This window comes from Leptodactylus fuscus, chromosome 6, assembly GCF_031893055.1.
Source record: "Leptodactylus fuscus isolate aLepFus1 chromosome 6, aLepFus1.hap2, whole genome shotgun sequence".
Taxonomy (NCBI): domain Eukaryota; kingdom Metazoa; phylum Chordata; class Amphibia; order Anura; family Leptodactylidae; genus Leptodactylus; species Leptodactylus fuscus.
Window position 1 is genome coordinate 126047598 of NC_134270.1, and position 17895 is coordinate 126065492.

The 17895-nt window shown below is 42.2% G+C and overlaps 1 protein-coding gene across 2 annotated transcripts; it reads left to right on the forward strand.

Moving 5' to 3' along the window:
• Positions 1-514: 514 nt before the first annotated feature.
• Positions 515-13054, forward strand: PGAP3 (post-GPI attachment to proteins phospholipase 3). 2 transcript variants are annotated; one of them, XM_075278695.1, is made up of 8 exons: positions 515-710; positions 2555-2652; positions 3548-3700; positions 3774-3836; positions 3964-4025; positions 6401-6537; positions 6630-6834; positions 12655-13054. In XM_075278695.1, exons 1-8 carry the CDS (start codon positions 545-547, stop codon positions 12713-12715), a joined length of 945 nt encoding a protein of 314 aa, XP_075134796.1. In that variant the 5' UTR covers positions 515-544; the 3' UTR covers positions 12716-13054. The 2 variants fall into 2 exon arrangements, with proteins under 2 accessions (XP_075134796.1, XP_075134797.1); XM_075278696.1 differs by having other exon boundaries at positions 6434-6537.
• Positions 13055-17895: the final 4841 nt, after the last annotated feature.

The following is a 17895-nucleotide window of genomic DNA, read 5'->3' on the forward strand; positions in this document are numbered from 1 at the left end:
AAATAAATAAATACAAAAATATTGCTCAATGTTTACCACTAACATGAAGTACTATGTGTCACGAAATACACAATCTCAAAATGATTGGTGCAAGTTAAAGCGCCTCAAAGTTATTGTCATATAAAGTGACGTGTCAGTTTTGAGGTCATGTCCATAGGGAACTTTTAAGCTGTGTCCTTTAGGGGTTAGGGGGCCACAGGTTGTTGATAAATCAGGAACCTGTGCTAAGACTGGTGTGCAAGATGCCAGTCTTAATAAATCTTCCCTTATGTGCCCCATTGGCCACTTCTCCCTGAAAACACTATTTACTACAGTTGCACATATTATAATGGTTGGTATATTACTATAATGCCATTTGGTTGGTATATTACTATAATGCCATTATAATGATGACACACATTACTACCGTTATCCTGCTGTAGTTGTATCAGCCCTCAGTAGAGGCGGCACCTCCGTGCTGGACTCTGGTTTCCAGGGGGACGATTTTGACAACCGTACACACTTAGGAAGTAGCTTTAGAGGCGGAAGTACCGGTTCCCCGGTCATGGCCCCGTTGCTTGTTTTGCTTTTGGCCGGGGTGGCAGTCGCTTCTCGGGGTGACCGGGAGCCCGTGTACCGGGAATGTGTGTCTGCGTGCGAGCAGAGGAATTGTACCGGGGCCCGACTGCAGGATTTCCGGGCGGAGCAGCCCCTGTACATGAGGCTGACTGGTGAGAGGAGCTCTAGTGACATCTCCAGGTGGGGAGGGGGCGGCTGCACTGGCATCTGCACAGGCTGCTGGGATCACATCTACGGGGCATGGCTGCTATAGATAGCCTCCTAATACTCAGATAGGTGATTTGTATATTCCACAGTGCCAGACAGTACTCCATTACAACAGAGAGGGAGTGAAGTGCCAGCCTCAGAGCCCCATACCAGGGACAGTCACAGTCAGTGCCCCATTACAGCAAAGACGTAAAGTGCCAGCCACAGAGCCCCATATGAGGGAGGGTCTCAGTAAGTGCTCCATTACAACAGAGAGGGAGTGAAGTGCCAGCCACAGAGCCCCATATGAGGGACAGTCACAATAAGTGCTCCATTACAACAGTGAGAGGGTAAAATGCCAGAGTGTCTCATATAAAACTTAGAGCTTAGGTCCCAGCTGCATATTTGGCCCAGCCACTACCTTTGCCCCATGTAACAATGATACAGTGCCCACCACTGTCTGTGCCCAATGTAACTAAGATACAATGCCTGCCACTGTCTGTGCCCCATGTAACAGTGGTACAATGCCTGCCACTGTCTGTGCCCCATGTAACAGAGGTATAGTGCCTGCCACTGCCTGTGACTCATATAACAAAGATACAGTGCCCGCCACTGCCTGTGCCCCATGTAACAGTGGTACAGTGCTCGCAACTGCCTGTGACTCATGTAACCGAGGTACAGGGCCCGCAAATGCATGTGCCTTATGTAACCAAGATACAGTGCTCGCTACTGTCTGTGCCACATGTAACCGAGATACAGTGCCTGCCACTGCCTGTGCCCCATGTAACAAAAGTACAGTGCCCGCCCCTGTCTGTACCCCATGTAACAGAGGTATAGTGCCTGCCACTGTCTGTGCCCTATGTAACAGAGGTACAGTGTCCACAACAGTCAGTGCCTGATAGAGCAGAAAAAGAAAAATAAAAGCTGAGATTGCATTACTAGCTGTAAGACTGCAGTACTAGCTATAAAATAACAAGATATGTATATGCTGTATGAACTGCTGCATATAAAGCTCAAATTCCTGACTGTCTTTTAACTAGTGATATCTCCGATTATTTTATAGCTAGTACTGCAGTCTTGGCAGCATATGAAAACAGATACCAAAGCCCTTTTTTCGTTTATATAAAACCAGAGGCACAGCTATTTGAAGTGACCATCCCCCTCTTTGATGAATGCTGCAGCTCTGCATACTGGCAATACAAATGTGTATGGAAGTAAGTTAGGTTAGTAAAGTATATTACAAAACACCCCTGGCACAATAGGAAAACACTTTAAGTCTAGCCATAGTACACGGTACCATAGACATCAACAGTCAGCGCCTCATGTAGGAGAATAAAACTCAGTCACAGTATGTATTCCAGGGCCAGTCACAGTCAGCACCCCTTATAACAGAGGTAAAGTGCTTGACACAATCAGTGCCCCATCATTAAATACCAGCTATAATGCCCCATATAATTGTGAGAGATGGGGTATAGATATAGTATCTTGTATAATAGGTATCCTCAGTGATAAGTATGGTTCTAGCTGAAGTCAAGTGTCCTATATAATAGTGAGACACACTACTTGTTCTGACTAATTGAGGATGTTGTCCTGTTTGTACAGTAAAGTAGATGTTTAGTTTAGAAAACCTCCTTTACTGATCAGTGACAGCAAAAAATAACTAAATGATACGGAGGACATATACAGGGAAACACTGTCATCGATCTATGCTAGTGTGCTAATACTATGTCAGTTCTGACCAGTAGCATTTTCATCTGTCACTGCAACATACATATAAAGATTACCACACATGTTTTATGTTTTTGCACAGGATGGGTTTGCTCAGACGATTGCAGGTACCAGTGTATGTGGGACACCGTGTCCCTATATCTCAAAGAGGGTTATGCTGTGCCCCAATTTCATGGCAAGGTAAGTTCTGATGGCAAGAGAGAAATGGAATTAATGGACTGCATAAATATTTTGGAAGCGCCGTCCAGGATTATAGTCTTAAATTAGCTATAATCATGAGACCGCCGACGGCCAAGCCACTTTCGCCACAGACATACAGCCTGTAAGACATCCCTAGAGGTGGCTAATCTCTCATAGGAACAAAGTGTTAGGCATGTGGAAATGCGGCATTCCCATTCTATTTTTTCCAGGATCTGCTATTGAGGAAGAGTCAGGAGACTCCCAAACACAAGGCTTAAAAGTTGGAAGGCTACCTTATCTATAAGGCTAGATTTCGCTAACTGATAGACATGCTTGTATTTCTGCCCTTAGTATTTCAAATCACTGGATGTCGGTGGCAGTATAGGTGCACACACACCTTCAATAGTTATTCTTCCTACCTCCCATCCAAACCCCATACACATGCATGCTCTGCAGAGTGTGCGTATTTTCATTAGGGAGAGGTTGGGGTTATTTCCCAGGGAACAAAAGATTGGGTATGGTAAAATATAACATGCCTGATCTGTCTATTTTGTCACTTCATTTCTCAGATGAGAATTAGAACACGCACATCAGATATTTGTCTAGAGGGTTTGGCCAAAACTAATATAATGTTTGGGGGTCTCAATTATGAAAAGAGGATGTCAGGAGAACTTGGAAGTCGCAGTACACACATGAAACCGATTCCTCTGACTTTTCTGTTACGTGTATGCTCTACATTATAATGAAAAACAGAAGTTTTATTTTTACTTTACCTATATGGTCCATGTCCCTTTGACACCAGGGCATATGAATGGTGGAGCTACAGGTGGGATAACCTCATTTATTTAGCTGTGGAAGACAAATGGTTAGTTTTTTCCTTCTAAATGTTTTGCAGTGGCCATTCTCCCGATTCCTGTTCTTCCAGGAGCCAGCCTCTGCTCTGGCCTCCTTCCTTAATGGCATTGCAAATCTTGTAATGCTAAAGCGTTACCGATCCTCTGTTCCTGCTTCGTGCCCAATGTACCAAACATGCCTCAATTTTGCAATGGTAAGTAGCAGCTGTGCAAAATACATTACAGGTGACCTCATGGATTCTGTGTAATCTTGCTTTGTGTTCATAGGTCTCCATAAATGCCTGGTTCTGGTCCACAATATTCCACACTAGAGATACTGCAATTACTGAGGTAAAAAGTGGAAGGAAATGGGATTGATGCTGTAAAGAAATGATTACTTGCACAGATATGCTCATGCATGCATACAGTGTCCATCTGTCAGTGTACCCTCTGCCACATTCACTGTCTGTCCCTACAGAAAATGGACTACTTCTGTGCCTCGGCAGTCATTCTGCACTCCATCTACCTTTGCTGTATGAGGTGAGTCCAGGAAGAGGAGAAAAGATGGAAAGGCTCTGTCTTTATTTCTTGTTTCAATGCTTTCTGTTGTACCCTTTCTTCTCTTGTTACACCTAAAAAGTATTCTAGTTATTTCAAGTTAACTTGTTGATGGGTGGGGTCTGACCACTGGGGCCGCACTCAGCTATCTCCAACAGTCTTATAGAGAATGAATGGAGCATCAACACACATATACACTGTCTACCAATAAGTATTTGGACACCTGTGGTAGAATAGGAAAACAACATTTCCTCATATTGAATAGTTGGTAGACCCCAGCAGATGCTTCCTTACTGATGGTACTGAGCGACACAATACTCCCGGATGCCTGGTGAAACTCCTGGTGTATGTGAGCCATCGGTTGGGTGCGGTTTCTCTGGCCAGTACTCGTCGGTCTCTATCTCCAAGTTTCGGGGATCTGCTGACTCAGGGCACATTCCAACAATCATGTTCACCTTCCACTTCGTAATCACATAGGCTATTGTCGATTTTGGGTAATTCAGTTCGCTTGCTATGTCCCTTAAGGATCAACCATTTCTGTGGTACCCCACAATTACCCCTTTCTCGAAATCGGACAACTCTGCACTTCATGGCATCTTGTATGCGACTAATATCAATGCTGTTTCCTATTTAACAGTGGAAGGACTGACGTACATCACAACCACAGATATCTTCATTTGCATGGGTGTCCAAATACTTATTGGTAGACAGTGTATAACCTATTGCACATTTGTGAGAGGGGAACCCTCTTGTTTTCATGATGAGTGGGGGTTCCAGCATTTGGGCCACCTACAGATCAGTAATAACCAGACTATTTCCATTAAGTACTCTTCTAGTCCCACACACATGCGCACGACATATTTGTTCTGTTCTTGGAGTGTGCTGACTTATTAGATGCCATCTTCTGGTACTAACACTTTGCTTGTCTGCTTCCCTCTGCTACTTTGCACTTGTTTGCACTCTCCCTTGCTTATCTATATTATTTCTCTTTCCCTGTCATTATTTGACACTCTTTGCCAACCTCCATTACTTGCCACAACTGTCCTATATCCCACATTGCCTTTCTCACCTGCCCACACTCACTCCAATCCACAGTACTTGCCACAACTGTCCTATATCCCACATTGCCTTTCTCACCTGCCCACACTCACTCCAGTCCACAGTACTTGCCACAACTGTCCTATAACCCACATTGCCTTTCTCACCTGCCCACACTCACTCCAGTCCACAGTACTTGCCACAACTGTCCTATATCCCACATTGCCTTTCTCACCTGCCCACACTCCAGTCCACAGTACTTGCCACAACTGTCCTATAACCCACATTGCCTTTCTCACCTGCCCACACTCACTCTAGTCCACAGTACTTGCCACAACTGTCCTATATCCCACATTGCCTTTCTCACCTGCCCACACTCACTCCAGTCCACAGTACTTGCCACAACTGTCCTATAACCCACATTGCCTTTCTCACCTGCCCACACTCACTCCAATCCACAGTACTTGCCACAACTGTCCTATATCCCACATTGCCTTTCTCACCTGCCCACACTCACTCCAATCCACAGTACTTGCCACAACTGTCCTATATCCCACATTGCCTTTCTCACCTGCCCACACTCACTCCAGTCCACAGTACTTGCCACAACTGTCCTATAACCCACATTGCCTTTCTCACCTGCCCACACTCACTCCAGTCCACAGTACTTGCCACAACTGTCCTATATCCCACATTGCCTTTCTCACCTGCCCACACTCACTCCAGTCCACAGTACTTGCCACAACTGTCCTATAACCCACATTGCCTTTCTCACCTGCCCACACTCACTCTAGTCCACAGTACTTGCCACAACTGTCCTATATCCCACATTGCCTTTCTCACCTGCCCACACTCACTCCAGTCCACAGTACTTGCCACAACTGTCCTATAACCCACATTGCCTTTCTCACCTGCCCACACTCACTCCAGTCCACAGTACTTGCCACAACTGTCCTATAACCCACATTGCCTTTCTCACCTGCCCACACTCACTCCAGTCCACAGTACTTGCCACAACTGTCCTATATCCCACATTGCCTTTCTCACCTGCCCACACTCACTCCAGTCCACAGTACTTGCCACAACTGTCCTATAACCCACATTGCCTTTCTCACCTGCCCACACTCACTCCAGTCCACAGTACTTGCCACAACTGTCCTATAACCCACATTGCCTTTCTCACCTGCCCACACTCACTCTAGTCCACAGTACTTGCCACATTTGCTGTCCACTGTCTGTAAAATGAAATCCCCCAGGATCACTTTGGATATTTGGGAGGTTCTGCCTTGAATCATTTGTAATTATATATCTTCTCCCAGGACTCTGGGTCTTCGATATCCTTCTTTTGCCAGTGTTTTTGGTGCTGTCCTGGTCCTTTTGTTTGCATGCCATGTGTCTTACCTGACCCTCGGCCGCTTTGACTACAGCTACAACATGCTGGCAAATGCTAGCTTTGGTGAGTTGAGAATTGTTGTATTTGTGATGTGACTTCTACTTGGTATGTGTTGTACCCACCACTTGATCACTTATATAATCCTTTTTGAATAGGCATGGTTAACCTTGTATGGTGGCTTGTGTGGTGCTTGAGGAGACACTCTCATCAGCCTTACCTCTGGAAATGTGTCCTGGTAGTTGTCCTATTACAAAGCCTGGCGCTTCTAGAATTACTGGATTTTCCACCAGTCCTTTGGGTGCTGGATGCTCATGCCCTCTGGCACTTCAGTACCATCCCTCTAAACATTCTTTTCTACAGGTGAGTGACTATAGCATTGTTGTAGTCCAAGCTGATATGTCATGACTACACTAAATTTGGACTTCCTATAGCCTAGGTGTAACCTATATATAGGGTTATTTTTTATTTATTTTTAGAACTCAGTATTTTTATATTCCTCCTGGAAATGTTATCATTAAACTTATTGTGCATTCGGTTGACACTATGTTCTGGCTTATAGAGTGGAGCCCTTTTTGGCAAGGGGGAGCACCCGTATAGAGCATATGTACTGGGGTTGTCTGTATAAAATACCATAAGAATGAAAAATGGCACATTCTGCACTGGTTCTATGATCAGTGGTCCAGCAAATGTCATTATACAGGGGCCCAAGCTGGTCCAAACTGAATTATTATAATTCTTCTGAACTTCATGACTTTATGTCTAGACGTCTTACAAGTGGGTGATTGCCAGAGTGAAAGAGAATACCAGGTGTCTGAGATACCAGCAGCACCTTCTTAGTGGAATTGCCCTTAGGCATAGGCATGAGTCCAACTCTTGTCCTGTTCCACATGGTGATAAACCGAATTCAGTGTACTTTTTTCCATTTATCAACTTATTTACTGTGTAGGCTTTAGTATTCCTTAGTTTGCAACTATTTTAAGGTGGCCATACCTTTCTCCCATGATACATACTTACTTGATTCATCCATATTGTGAATGTAAAGCCACTGCCAGATATTCTTGGTGACTTATCTTCCCTGAACACAAAAGACCCTTCTTTTCCTATCATTACCTTTTAACATGACAACTTAAGGGCTCAATCACAGCCTCCACCTGTAGACAATGTTTTTTATATATTTGGGTCCAGAAATATATGGATAGTGACACAGTCTTCATGATTTGGGCTCTGCATGCCACCACGTTGGATCACGTTGGATTTGACATGAAACAATGCAATTGAAACGTTTACCTTCACATTTAATGCAAGGGTTTCAATATAAATATCCTGTGAAACATTTAGGAATTGCCACTATTTTTTTTTACGTTTAACCCCTTAGCGACCCATGACGTACTATTACTTCATGGATGTCTGGTACTTAACGACCCATGAAGTAATAGTACGTCATGGATGTAAACAATCCCCGCAGCGCAGTGCGGGCGTTCTTGGAGCGGATGTTAGTTGTATCTGACACCTAACATCCTGCTCCATCCCCCTCCATCAGACTTGAGTGCTGATTTTGGGTTTTAACCCGTTGATTGCCGTGATCAAACATGATCACGGCAAACAACGGGTTGCCCGATCTTGTAGGGATCCCCGGCACCCCCCGCTGCGAGATCGGGGGGTGCTGGTATCCCTACCATGTAACCAGGGGTCTGATTAGTCACCCCTGGCAGTCCTGAGTCCCACTTACCTTTCTTATCCTGTGCGGGATCTCCTGAAGCTGTGCTGTCCCGTCCGCACGAGCCGAGAGCTTCACTTCCTGGTTACAGAGTGAGAAGTGCAGGCTCTTACTGCAGCCTGTGACTCACTCTGTAACAGAGGAGTAGGTGATGCAATCTTCACTCATGCAAGTGTCCCATAGGGACACATGAAAAAGTTAAAAAAAAAAAAAAAAAGTGGAAAAAAAAAAAAAGTGTTTTGAAACAATTAATAAAGTTATCAAGCCCCAAAAACCCTTTTTTTCTATAGAAAATGAATTATATAAAAAAAAAACCTAAAAATTAATAAAAACAATACATATTTGGTATCGCCGTGTCCGTAACAATCTGTACAATAAAACTGAAACAATATTTAATGTACACGGTGAATGACGGAAAAAAAAAAACGGAAAAAACCCGCCGGAAGTAGTGATTTTTCGCCATCTCACCTTACAGAATGTGCTATAAAAAGTGATCAAAAAGTCAAATGCACCTCACAACAGTACCAATAAAAAGCACACATTGTCCCGCAAAAAATAAGCCCCCAACCAACACTGTCAACCAAAAAATAAAAATGTTACGCCTCTCAGAAGATGGCGATGCAAAAAACATTGATTTATGTCTCCAAATGTGTTTTTGTTCTGCAGAATTAGTTACGCATAAAAAAATAATATAAATGAGGTATCGCCGTAACCGTACCGACCCACAGAATAAAGATAATATGTTACTTATACTGTACGCTGCATGGCGAAAAATTTACAAGGTAAAACGCAATACCGGAATTGATTTTTTTTATTTAAATCCAGCAAAAAAAGAGTTAATAAAATGTATTCAGTAAGTTGTAGGCACCCAAAAATGGTGTCATTACAAAATACATCTCATCCCGCAAACAACAAGCCCTTATATGGCTGCGTCACCAGAAAAGTAAAGAAAATATAGCATCTAGTAATGCAAGAACAAAAACCCGCAAAAATCGCCAAATCATTAGAATACAACTGGCGGCGTCAGGAAGGGAATATATAAGCTGTGCGAGCGAATATCAGGGGACACCCCAGATTTAGAGCTTAAGAGGGAAAATATACCAGAAGTGACCCCAAAGTGACCCCCAGAGTGACTCCCCCAATTATAGGAGCTACTAGGACATAGTAGGAAATTCGGTGTTTGCAATGTCCTCCGCACCGCTTATATATTCACTCTTCGCCATCCGCTGTGCAGTCACGTCTGGGATACTAATACTCACTACACCCCCTGATAAATTCTTTGAGGGGTGCAGTTTTCAAACTGGGGTCACACCTTTGGGGAATCCACTTTTCTGGTACCTTACAGGCTCTACAAACATGACATGGCGTCCAGATACCAAACATCTGAATCTGTACTCCAAAAGCCGCATCGCGCTCCTTCCCTTCTGCGCCCTGCTGTGTGCCCAAACTGCATTTTATGCCACATATATGACACATGTATGATACTGGTGTACCCCGGATAATGCACGTAATGTCATATGTGGGTATAAATTGATATTAGGGCACAGCCAGACACAGAAGGGAAGAAGGGTTATTGGGTTTTTGTAGCACAGACTTAGACGGTTTGGGGGGTTTTTTTTGGATGCCATGACACTTTTGCAGAGACCCTAAAATTGCCCTTACAGAATGGGGTCACTTCTTGGGGAATTCCAGTTCACTGGCACCTCCAGGGCTCTGCAAAAACATCATGGCACCCAGAAAGTCCCTCTAAATCTGTACCCCAAAAGCTAAAAAGCGCAGTGCTCCTTCCCTTCTGAGCCCTGCTGTGTGCCCAAGCAGCAGTTTATACCTACATATATAATTTTTTGCCCCTCAGGATGGCCCACTTAATAGTTTTAGGAGTGCAGGTCTCTGACAACACGAAGTGGGTGCAACGTATTGGGCACCGAAATGGCAGATTTCTTTAAAAATTAAAATTTTCATTTTGTACATTAATTTTTGGGAAGCATTTTTAGGCTCAAAATGATAATACCCCTTTATTCATTCCTTGACAGGTGTAGTTTCTAAAATGGGGTCACTTTTGAGGGGTTTCCATTGTATTGGTACTTTAGGGGCTCTGCAAATGCGACATGGCACCAGAAAACTGCCCTCAAAAGCCAAATAGCCCTCTTTCCATTCTGAGCCCCGCCATGTTCCCATACAGCAGATTATGGCCACATATGGGGTATTGCCGTGTTCAGGAGATATTGTGTGACAAACTGGGGGGCTTTTAATTCTCTAACTACTTGTAAAAATTAAAAATATGGCGCTAAATGGACGATTTATTGGAAAAAAGTAATTTTTCATTTTCACATCTCAATGGTAAAAAAAAATCTGTGAAACACCTGTAGGGTCCAAGTGCTCACTAAACCCCTTGATAAATTCCTTGAGGGGTCTAGTTTTCAAAATGGGGTCATTTGGGGAGGGGGGTTTCCACTGTTCTAGCACTTCAGGAGCTCTCCAAATGCAACATGGTGCCTGAAACAGATTTCAGCTAAATTTGCCCTCTAAAATCCCAATAGCGATCCTTCAGCTCTGGACCTTACAGTGTGCCCATACATCACTTTACATCCACATAAGGGGCATTTCTGTAGTTGGGAGAAAATGCTTGACAATTTTTGGGGTGCATTTTCTCTTTTAACCCCTTGTGGAAATGCAAAATTTGGGGTTAAATCAACATTTTATAGCAAAAAATGTCACTTTTCCTTTTGTTGGGCCAATTCTGTTACACTCCTGTAGGGTCAAAGTGCTCACTATACCCCTTAGTAAATTCTTTGAGGGGTATAGTTTCCAAAATGGGGTCACATTTGGGGGTTTCCACTGTTTTGGCACCTTGGGAGCTCTGCAAACGGGACATGGTGCCTGAAAAGTATTGTAGCAAAATCTGGCCTACGAAATCCAATTAGCGCTCCATCTGCTCTGAGAGCGACCGTGTGCCTGTACATTAGGGTACCAGCACATATTGGGTATTGTCGTGTTCGGGAGAAATTTTGTAACAAAATGTGGGGTGCAATTTTTCCTTTAACCCCTTGTGAAGATGAAAAATTTGGGGCTACAGTGACATTTTATTATAAAAAAAAGTAATTTTTCATTTTCACATCTCAATGGTAAAAAAATCTGTGAAACACCTGTAGGGTCCAAGGGCTCACTATACCCCTTGATAAATTCCTTGAGGGGTCTAGTTTCCAAAATGGGGTGACATTTTGGGGGTTTCCACTGTTTTGGCACCTTGGGGGCTTTGCAAACGGGACATGGCGCCTGAAAAGTATTGTAGCAAAATCTGGCCTACAAAATCCAATTAGCGCTCCATCCGTTCTGAGAGCGATCGTGTGCCCGTACATTAGGGTACCAGCACATATGGGGTATTATCGTGTTCGGGAGAAATTGTGTAACAAAATGTGGGGTGCAGTTTCTCCTTTAACCCTTAGTAAATGTGTAAATTCTAGGGCTAAATGAATATATTAGTGACAGAAATTGAAAAATGTAAATTTGACCTCCATTTTGTTGTAATTGTTGTGAAATGCTGAAAGGGTTAAGAAACTTTCTAACTGCTGTTTTGGATTCTTTCAAGAGTGCAGTTTTTAGAATGGAGTGATTTTCGGGGGGTTTTATTAGAGAGGCCTTTCAAGTACCCTTCAGAACTGAACTGGTCCCTTGAAAAATGTGTTTTGGAAATTTTCTTGAAAATTTGGAAAATTACTGCTTGACTTGTAAGCCTTATAATATCTGAAAAAAATGAAAGGGTGATTAAAATTTGATTGCTACATAAATCAGAGACATGGTTAATTATATTTATGAAAAAATTTGGGTAGTATGGATTTCTATTTGAAAGGCTTGCAATTTCAAAGTTTGAAAACTGCATTTTTTTCAAAATTTTCACCAAATTTCCTATTTTTTCATAATGAAAGACAAAACATATTGACAAAAATTTACTACTGACATGAAGTACAATGTGTTACGAAAAAACAATCTCAGAATCACTTGTGTAAGTTAAAGCGTCTCAAAGTTATTGCCATTTAAAGTGACACATGTCAGTTTTGAAAAAAGAGGCCTGGTCCTCAAGTCACTTTTGAGCTGTGTCTCTATAGGGTTAATACACCAGTCTTTCTAAATATTCCCTCATACCAGTGTGCCTATGGCTATTCCAGGGTTTTCTTTATAATCTGGAAGTATAGAGGCACATAGCTCTGTATTGGAGTTATGTAGACACACTATAATAGAATACCGTATATGTTTTATTTGAGTCTAGTTGCAGATTTCATATATTTTATTTATGCATTCAAGTAAAAAAAAAAAAAAATTGAAGTGCACATTGTCTTCAGTCTTTCTATCCCATACCATGTGCTGCTATACTACTGTTCTGCCAGGAGATGGTGAAGTTGTGTTTTGGATTTCATATAGGCTGTGGCTTATACATTTACTTGTTTATTTCTTCTTTTTTTTAGTTTCTTGAAGGATGACAGCTTATATCTTCTGAAGGTGAACTCTGTACAGAAACTGGACTAGAATGGAAGAGACTTGTGAATTTGGGTTCTGTACTGGTTTCTGTGTCTGCTGAATTGAAGTGGCCATGATGTACCATTGTATTTCCCTCTTTGACATTGGGAATCTCTGAAGTGCCTTATTGCTATTGTGAAAGTGACTGTGACATGAGTCTGGTACCCAGTGCAGTCCGTATATCCATTTTCTGTGTAACGTTTATCCTGCATCACTGGAATATATATATTTTGCCCATTACTGTGACCAGAAGGTCTCAAACCAGTCTTACAGGAAAGTAGTTAGGCCCTATATCCTGATGTAAATGGCAGATGTCAAGCTTGTCAAATTTTTGGACAAGCATATATAAACCTGCACCTTGTTTTTTGTTTTTTTTTAATAGGTTAATAATTTGTCAGTAAGTTACCCAAACTGGTAAATTTAATGAAGGGCACGGTTTGAATTACTTTGCATGTACAGTATGTATTTACACTACATGTAAAATTTCCTTTTTTCATCTATCTATAAATCTTTTTCTCTATCTGATACAGGTAAGTGGAAATCTAAGCACTGAGATCCTAACTAGTCACAAGTATGGGAGACCCCGGCCCCTTCTTCTCTGTATTCAGGCCATGAGTAAATGAATGTAGCAGTGCCCGCTCAGCTCTTCTCATATTGCCAATAGACTATAATGACATAGTCACTTGCACAGCCTTTACTCTCTACATCTCCTGACCTGATTATAAAGAACTGGATTCCCATTCTTATGACTGATAGAGGACCCAGGGCTTTGTTCCCCCCACTGATGTAACGTTAGTTCCCTATGTTATGGATATACAATTAATTTCCATTTGGGAAAACCCTTGTAAATAAAGCAGCAGACTATATGATTGGTCGATATATTTAGTCAGCTTACAGTGACCTGTTCCTTTATTATGGAGCACCAATCCTACAGTCCACCACTCAGTTACATGTAATAATCTCTCTGCCCCATTTTGAGGTCAGTAGTCACCATATGAAGCTGCATGTGGATTGCAGTATTTAGAATTTTTCTTTAGCCTATGAAGAAATACCGATATTCATATATTGTGCTGCTGCTTTCTATTAGGGTGTATTCACATTAAGAATGAATGGGGTTCTTTCTGCAGCATGTGCATGAATACCTGCAAGCTCCATTCAGATGAATGGGAAGGTTATGTAAATTTTTGCTACAAATCTGCATATAACCTAAAGGGTTTATCTCTGCTCTGGCTTGATAGAAGGTGATCCAGATCAGGGGACGCCTTGGAGAATCTGTTATATGTGCAGGGACTGATTTTTTTTTTTTTTTTGTGAGAAAATTCCTTTAACACTGCAATGGTATACTTTAAAGCTTGGGATATATAAACAGGAGGTGCAAAGGGGTCCTGGGGGTCATCTTTTTATTTATAGTCTTGATCTTGATCCTGTGTATTTTATATTGATTCAGGCTGCATAATGCAATTTATTCTTATGTAAAAAGCTCTGTCCTTGTGCCATTGGATATAGATTGCCTTAAGGTACACATACATATTGTAAACTGCAACCAGTACTTGGTAGATGGCCCAATATATACGTAGTAATAGAACAAAATGGTTTCCATTGTGTCTGAAATATAAAGTGATTGTACTTATTAATATGCGTTACTGCACAAAGGGCCACCGGTCCCCTGCTCTCTGGCCCAGTCATGGCACCTCCACTTCCAGCTTGGCCTGGACACAACAGTGGGACTGGCTATCAATAGCTAAGCCAGACCTTCTCCATCATGGCCACTACATGGATGGACAAGGGGGATGGCTTAGCTATTGAAATAAGCTTAATAAGTCATAGTTAAAACATTTGTATATAAGTATTTGTTAAGGCCTATATAGAATATATATGTGTAATAAGGCTTCATTTCTAAAGAGTTGTGAATCATTTTATCAAGATCTCCGTTTTCTTTGGGTTTACCCTTTTCAGCTTTGCTGATCACTTATGCCAATGGAGATCACCAAAAAAAGCAAACTTTTAGTTTTCTCCTAAATCCATTGCATTTAGTTGTTGATCACAAAGTAAATGGGTTGTCCAGTGATCTGTCTTCTATCCCCAGATACAGACCCCGATTTTGTGCATGGGTAGTGTCTGCTATTGCAGTTAATCCCCATTCAACTGAGTGGATTAAAGCTGTAATACAAGCTGTAACCTATAGGTGAGTGTGGCGCTGTTTTCTGAGAAAAAAGTCGAACCCCCTTTTCAAATCCCTATGTGTAAGATCATAGTGAAGTAATGAAACTAAATATTGTGGACCAAATCTCAGACCAAAAAAAGTATAAGAAGAAAATTAGATTCTTTAGGTTTTTTTTAATAACTTTTTTGCTTGTAAAATTCAGCTGCTTTTGCCTGTTGTATTTCTACTTTCCATCAGTAATATAGCACATTTCTGGTCATTTTCAAGGCAACACTAGGGCGGAGTCACCTTAGAGTCCATATAGCCTTAAAGGGGTTGTCCAGCTTCAGGTAATAAATGTTATTGATTGTGTTATGAAAAGTTGTACAACTTTCCTATATACTTTCTGTATCAATTCCTCACCATTTTCTAGATCTCTCCTTGTTGTCATTCATTGTTTACTTCCAGTGGACACAAATCAGTCCATGGTCATGTGATATACGGTCCATGGTCACGTGATGGATACACAGGTGCACGGCTCGTTACAATCACCATACACTAATCAGATATTTGTTTTGTAATGAGCTGTGCACCTGTGTCTCCATCACATGACCATGGACCATATATCACATGACCATGGACTGATTTGTAGCCACTGGAAATAAACAATAACATTTATTTGCTTAAACTGGACAATCCCTTTAAGATCTAGAAGTTGTAGTACCTCACATTCACATAACTTTTCTCCTTATTCAGTGTGTTAAAGCCTTTAAGTATTCTGCTTATCTTGGTATATTTGGGAACAATATGGTTTTGTTACAAAAGGGAACATCTTAGACGTGTTCTGTGAAAACCCTGGACCCAGCTGCCAAAGTTAAGGCTCCAAGCCACGCTTGTTGGTTCTTGGCCCAGGATCAGTTGCTTGATCTGTTCCACTTAATGCTTGCATAATGTTGAAGTACAGAAAAACTTTAGTTGGTCCCAGTTGCTGTTTAGATCTTACCAAAAAGATTATAGAAAGATCAAGACTCTTGCCGCACTAGGAGAAGTCCAAAGTGAATCCGTGCTCGAACACCATTTTCTGTGCTGATTTAATATGTCTGTATAGTGTACAGAACTGACAGTTCCAGCTCCAAATCGTCTGGATAGACATGGAATTACATTAGAAGTTCTACCTGCAACCACTGCTAGAGGGAGCCGAGGAGCTGAATGGGTTTTTATTTTTATTATAACTACAATATATATTGAGTTCAATGTAAAAGCAGTATACAGTAAGCACTTATGTTCCCTCTAGTGGCAGCTGCAGGTAGATAGGGGTTTAAAGAGGACCTTTCACCATATCTGGGCACATGCAGTGTTATATACTGCCAGAAAGCTGACAGTGCGCTGAATTCAGCGCACTGTCGGCTTTCCCGATCTGTGCCCGGTGTAAAGCGCTATCGGTCCCGGTACCGTAGCGCTTTACAGTCAGAAGGGCGTTTCTGACCATTAGCCAGAGACGTCCTTCTGCCTCGTGGCGCCAATCGCGCTGTGCTGTGGAGCCGGGAGGAACTCCCCCCTCCCGCTCCTGATAATACTCGTCTACGGACAAGCTGTGTGAGCAGAGGGAGGGGGCGTTCCTCCCGGCTCCACAGCACAGCGCGATTGGCGCCGCGAGGCAGAAGGACGTCTCTGGCTAATGGTCAGAAACGCCCTTCTGACCATAGAAGAGCTACGGTACCGGCACCGTAAGCTCTGTACACCGGGCACAGATCGGGAAAGCCGACAGTGCGCTGAATTCAGTGCACTGTCAGCTTTCTGGCAGTATATAACACTGCCTGTGCCCGGATATGGTGAAAGGTTCTCTTTAATATTCAATTTTATGACTAGAGGATTTGGACCTGTATTAGAAAACAAACATGTGACCGCTATAAAGAGTAAGTTCACAAGGTGGTGGGAAATTCTGCCAAAGAAATCTTCTTGCTATTTTCAGAAAGATTTCTTACTCCCATTGGCAGAACGCTTCTTTTTTCCACTAGATGATTTATCTTCTAGCTAACAAAAAAAGTGTCTGCCTTCCATTTAAATGAATGAGGGGGATGGTTTGCTGTGTGAATATTGCCATGTAAACATCTGTAGCATGTGAATATGAACTTTAAATACGTTTTCTTTGTATAAGCAGTAACTAGAGATGAGCGAGTAGTATTCAAAACGGCATTCATAGGAATGAATGGATGCAGCTGGCACGCAGGGGGGTTAAGTAGCAGGACGCCGGCTCCATTCATTGCTATTGGTGCATAAACGGTCATTTCGAATACTACTCGCTCATCTCTAATAAGCACCTAAGTTCAGAAATCAAACTAAAATATGCCAAAAATTTCTGTTTATCTTCTGCCTTTGATTTGTCAAGTCTTGTCCCTGTGTTACTCAATGGCCACCCCTGCTGTGTGGTATATGTGGGTACCGTTTGTAGGAAAATATTTTTGACATAAGAACCTTGGGGGGCGAGGGGGGGATTCATCAACACATCCATGCTAGTTTTCTGGTATAGAAGTGTGATGTGAAGGATCTTTGGAGCATGACTCTTTCTTGCCCAAAGATGCAACACATTCACAGTTCTTGCCAAAGTAACTACAAATTTCATCCATTCTAATATGAAAACCCTAGTATTATACAATTAAGAATTTACTTTTATTGTATCATGAAAAATCTAAGTTAACTATCCAATAACTGCTTTGTTTCTAAGCCATGTCTGTGCAGATGCAAGCATACATTCAGTATGTAAGCAATCCCTGCATGGTCCCGACATATATCCGTGTGCAGGCAAGGATGTGGCTTGTAATAATTTCCTCCCTTCCTTGTGGTGTCCTTATGCTCTTGAGCCCTCCTAGTCTTGTTTTTGTGGCCCAGGTCACCAGCGATCTGACTATTGATGACCTTTGTTACATAAAATAGCCATTTACCAGTCACACCCTATATAAAGCTGTACCCTTGTACCAATGCCGCTTGCACAGGTCTGAGAGCCACACTTCGGGATACAATCTGCTTAGCAACATATGTTCTGCAC

Excerpts from the sequence above, each read along its gene's own strand:
- PGAP3 (XM_075278695.1), top strand. The coding sequence starts at position 545 with ATGGCCCCGTTGCTTGTTTTGCTTTTGGCCGGGGTGGCAGTCGCTTCT. Across the intron at positions 3,701-3,773 it reads CATGCCTCAATTTTGCAATG|GTCTCCATAAATGCCTGGTT; the intron begins GTAAGTAGCAGC and ends TTGTGTTCATAG. Across the intron at positions 6,835-12,654 it reads CTAAACATTCTTTTCTACAG|TTTCTTGAAGGATGACAGCT; the intron begins GTGAGTGACTAT and ends TCTTTTTTTTAG.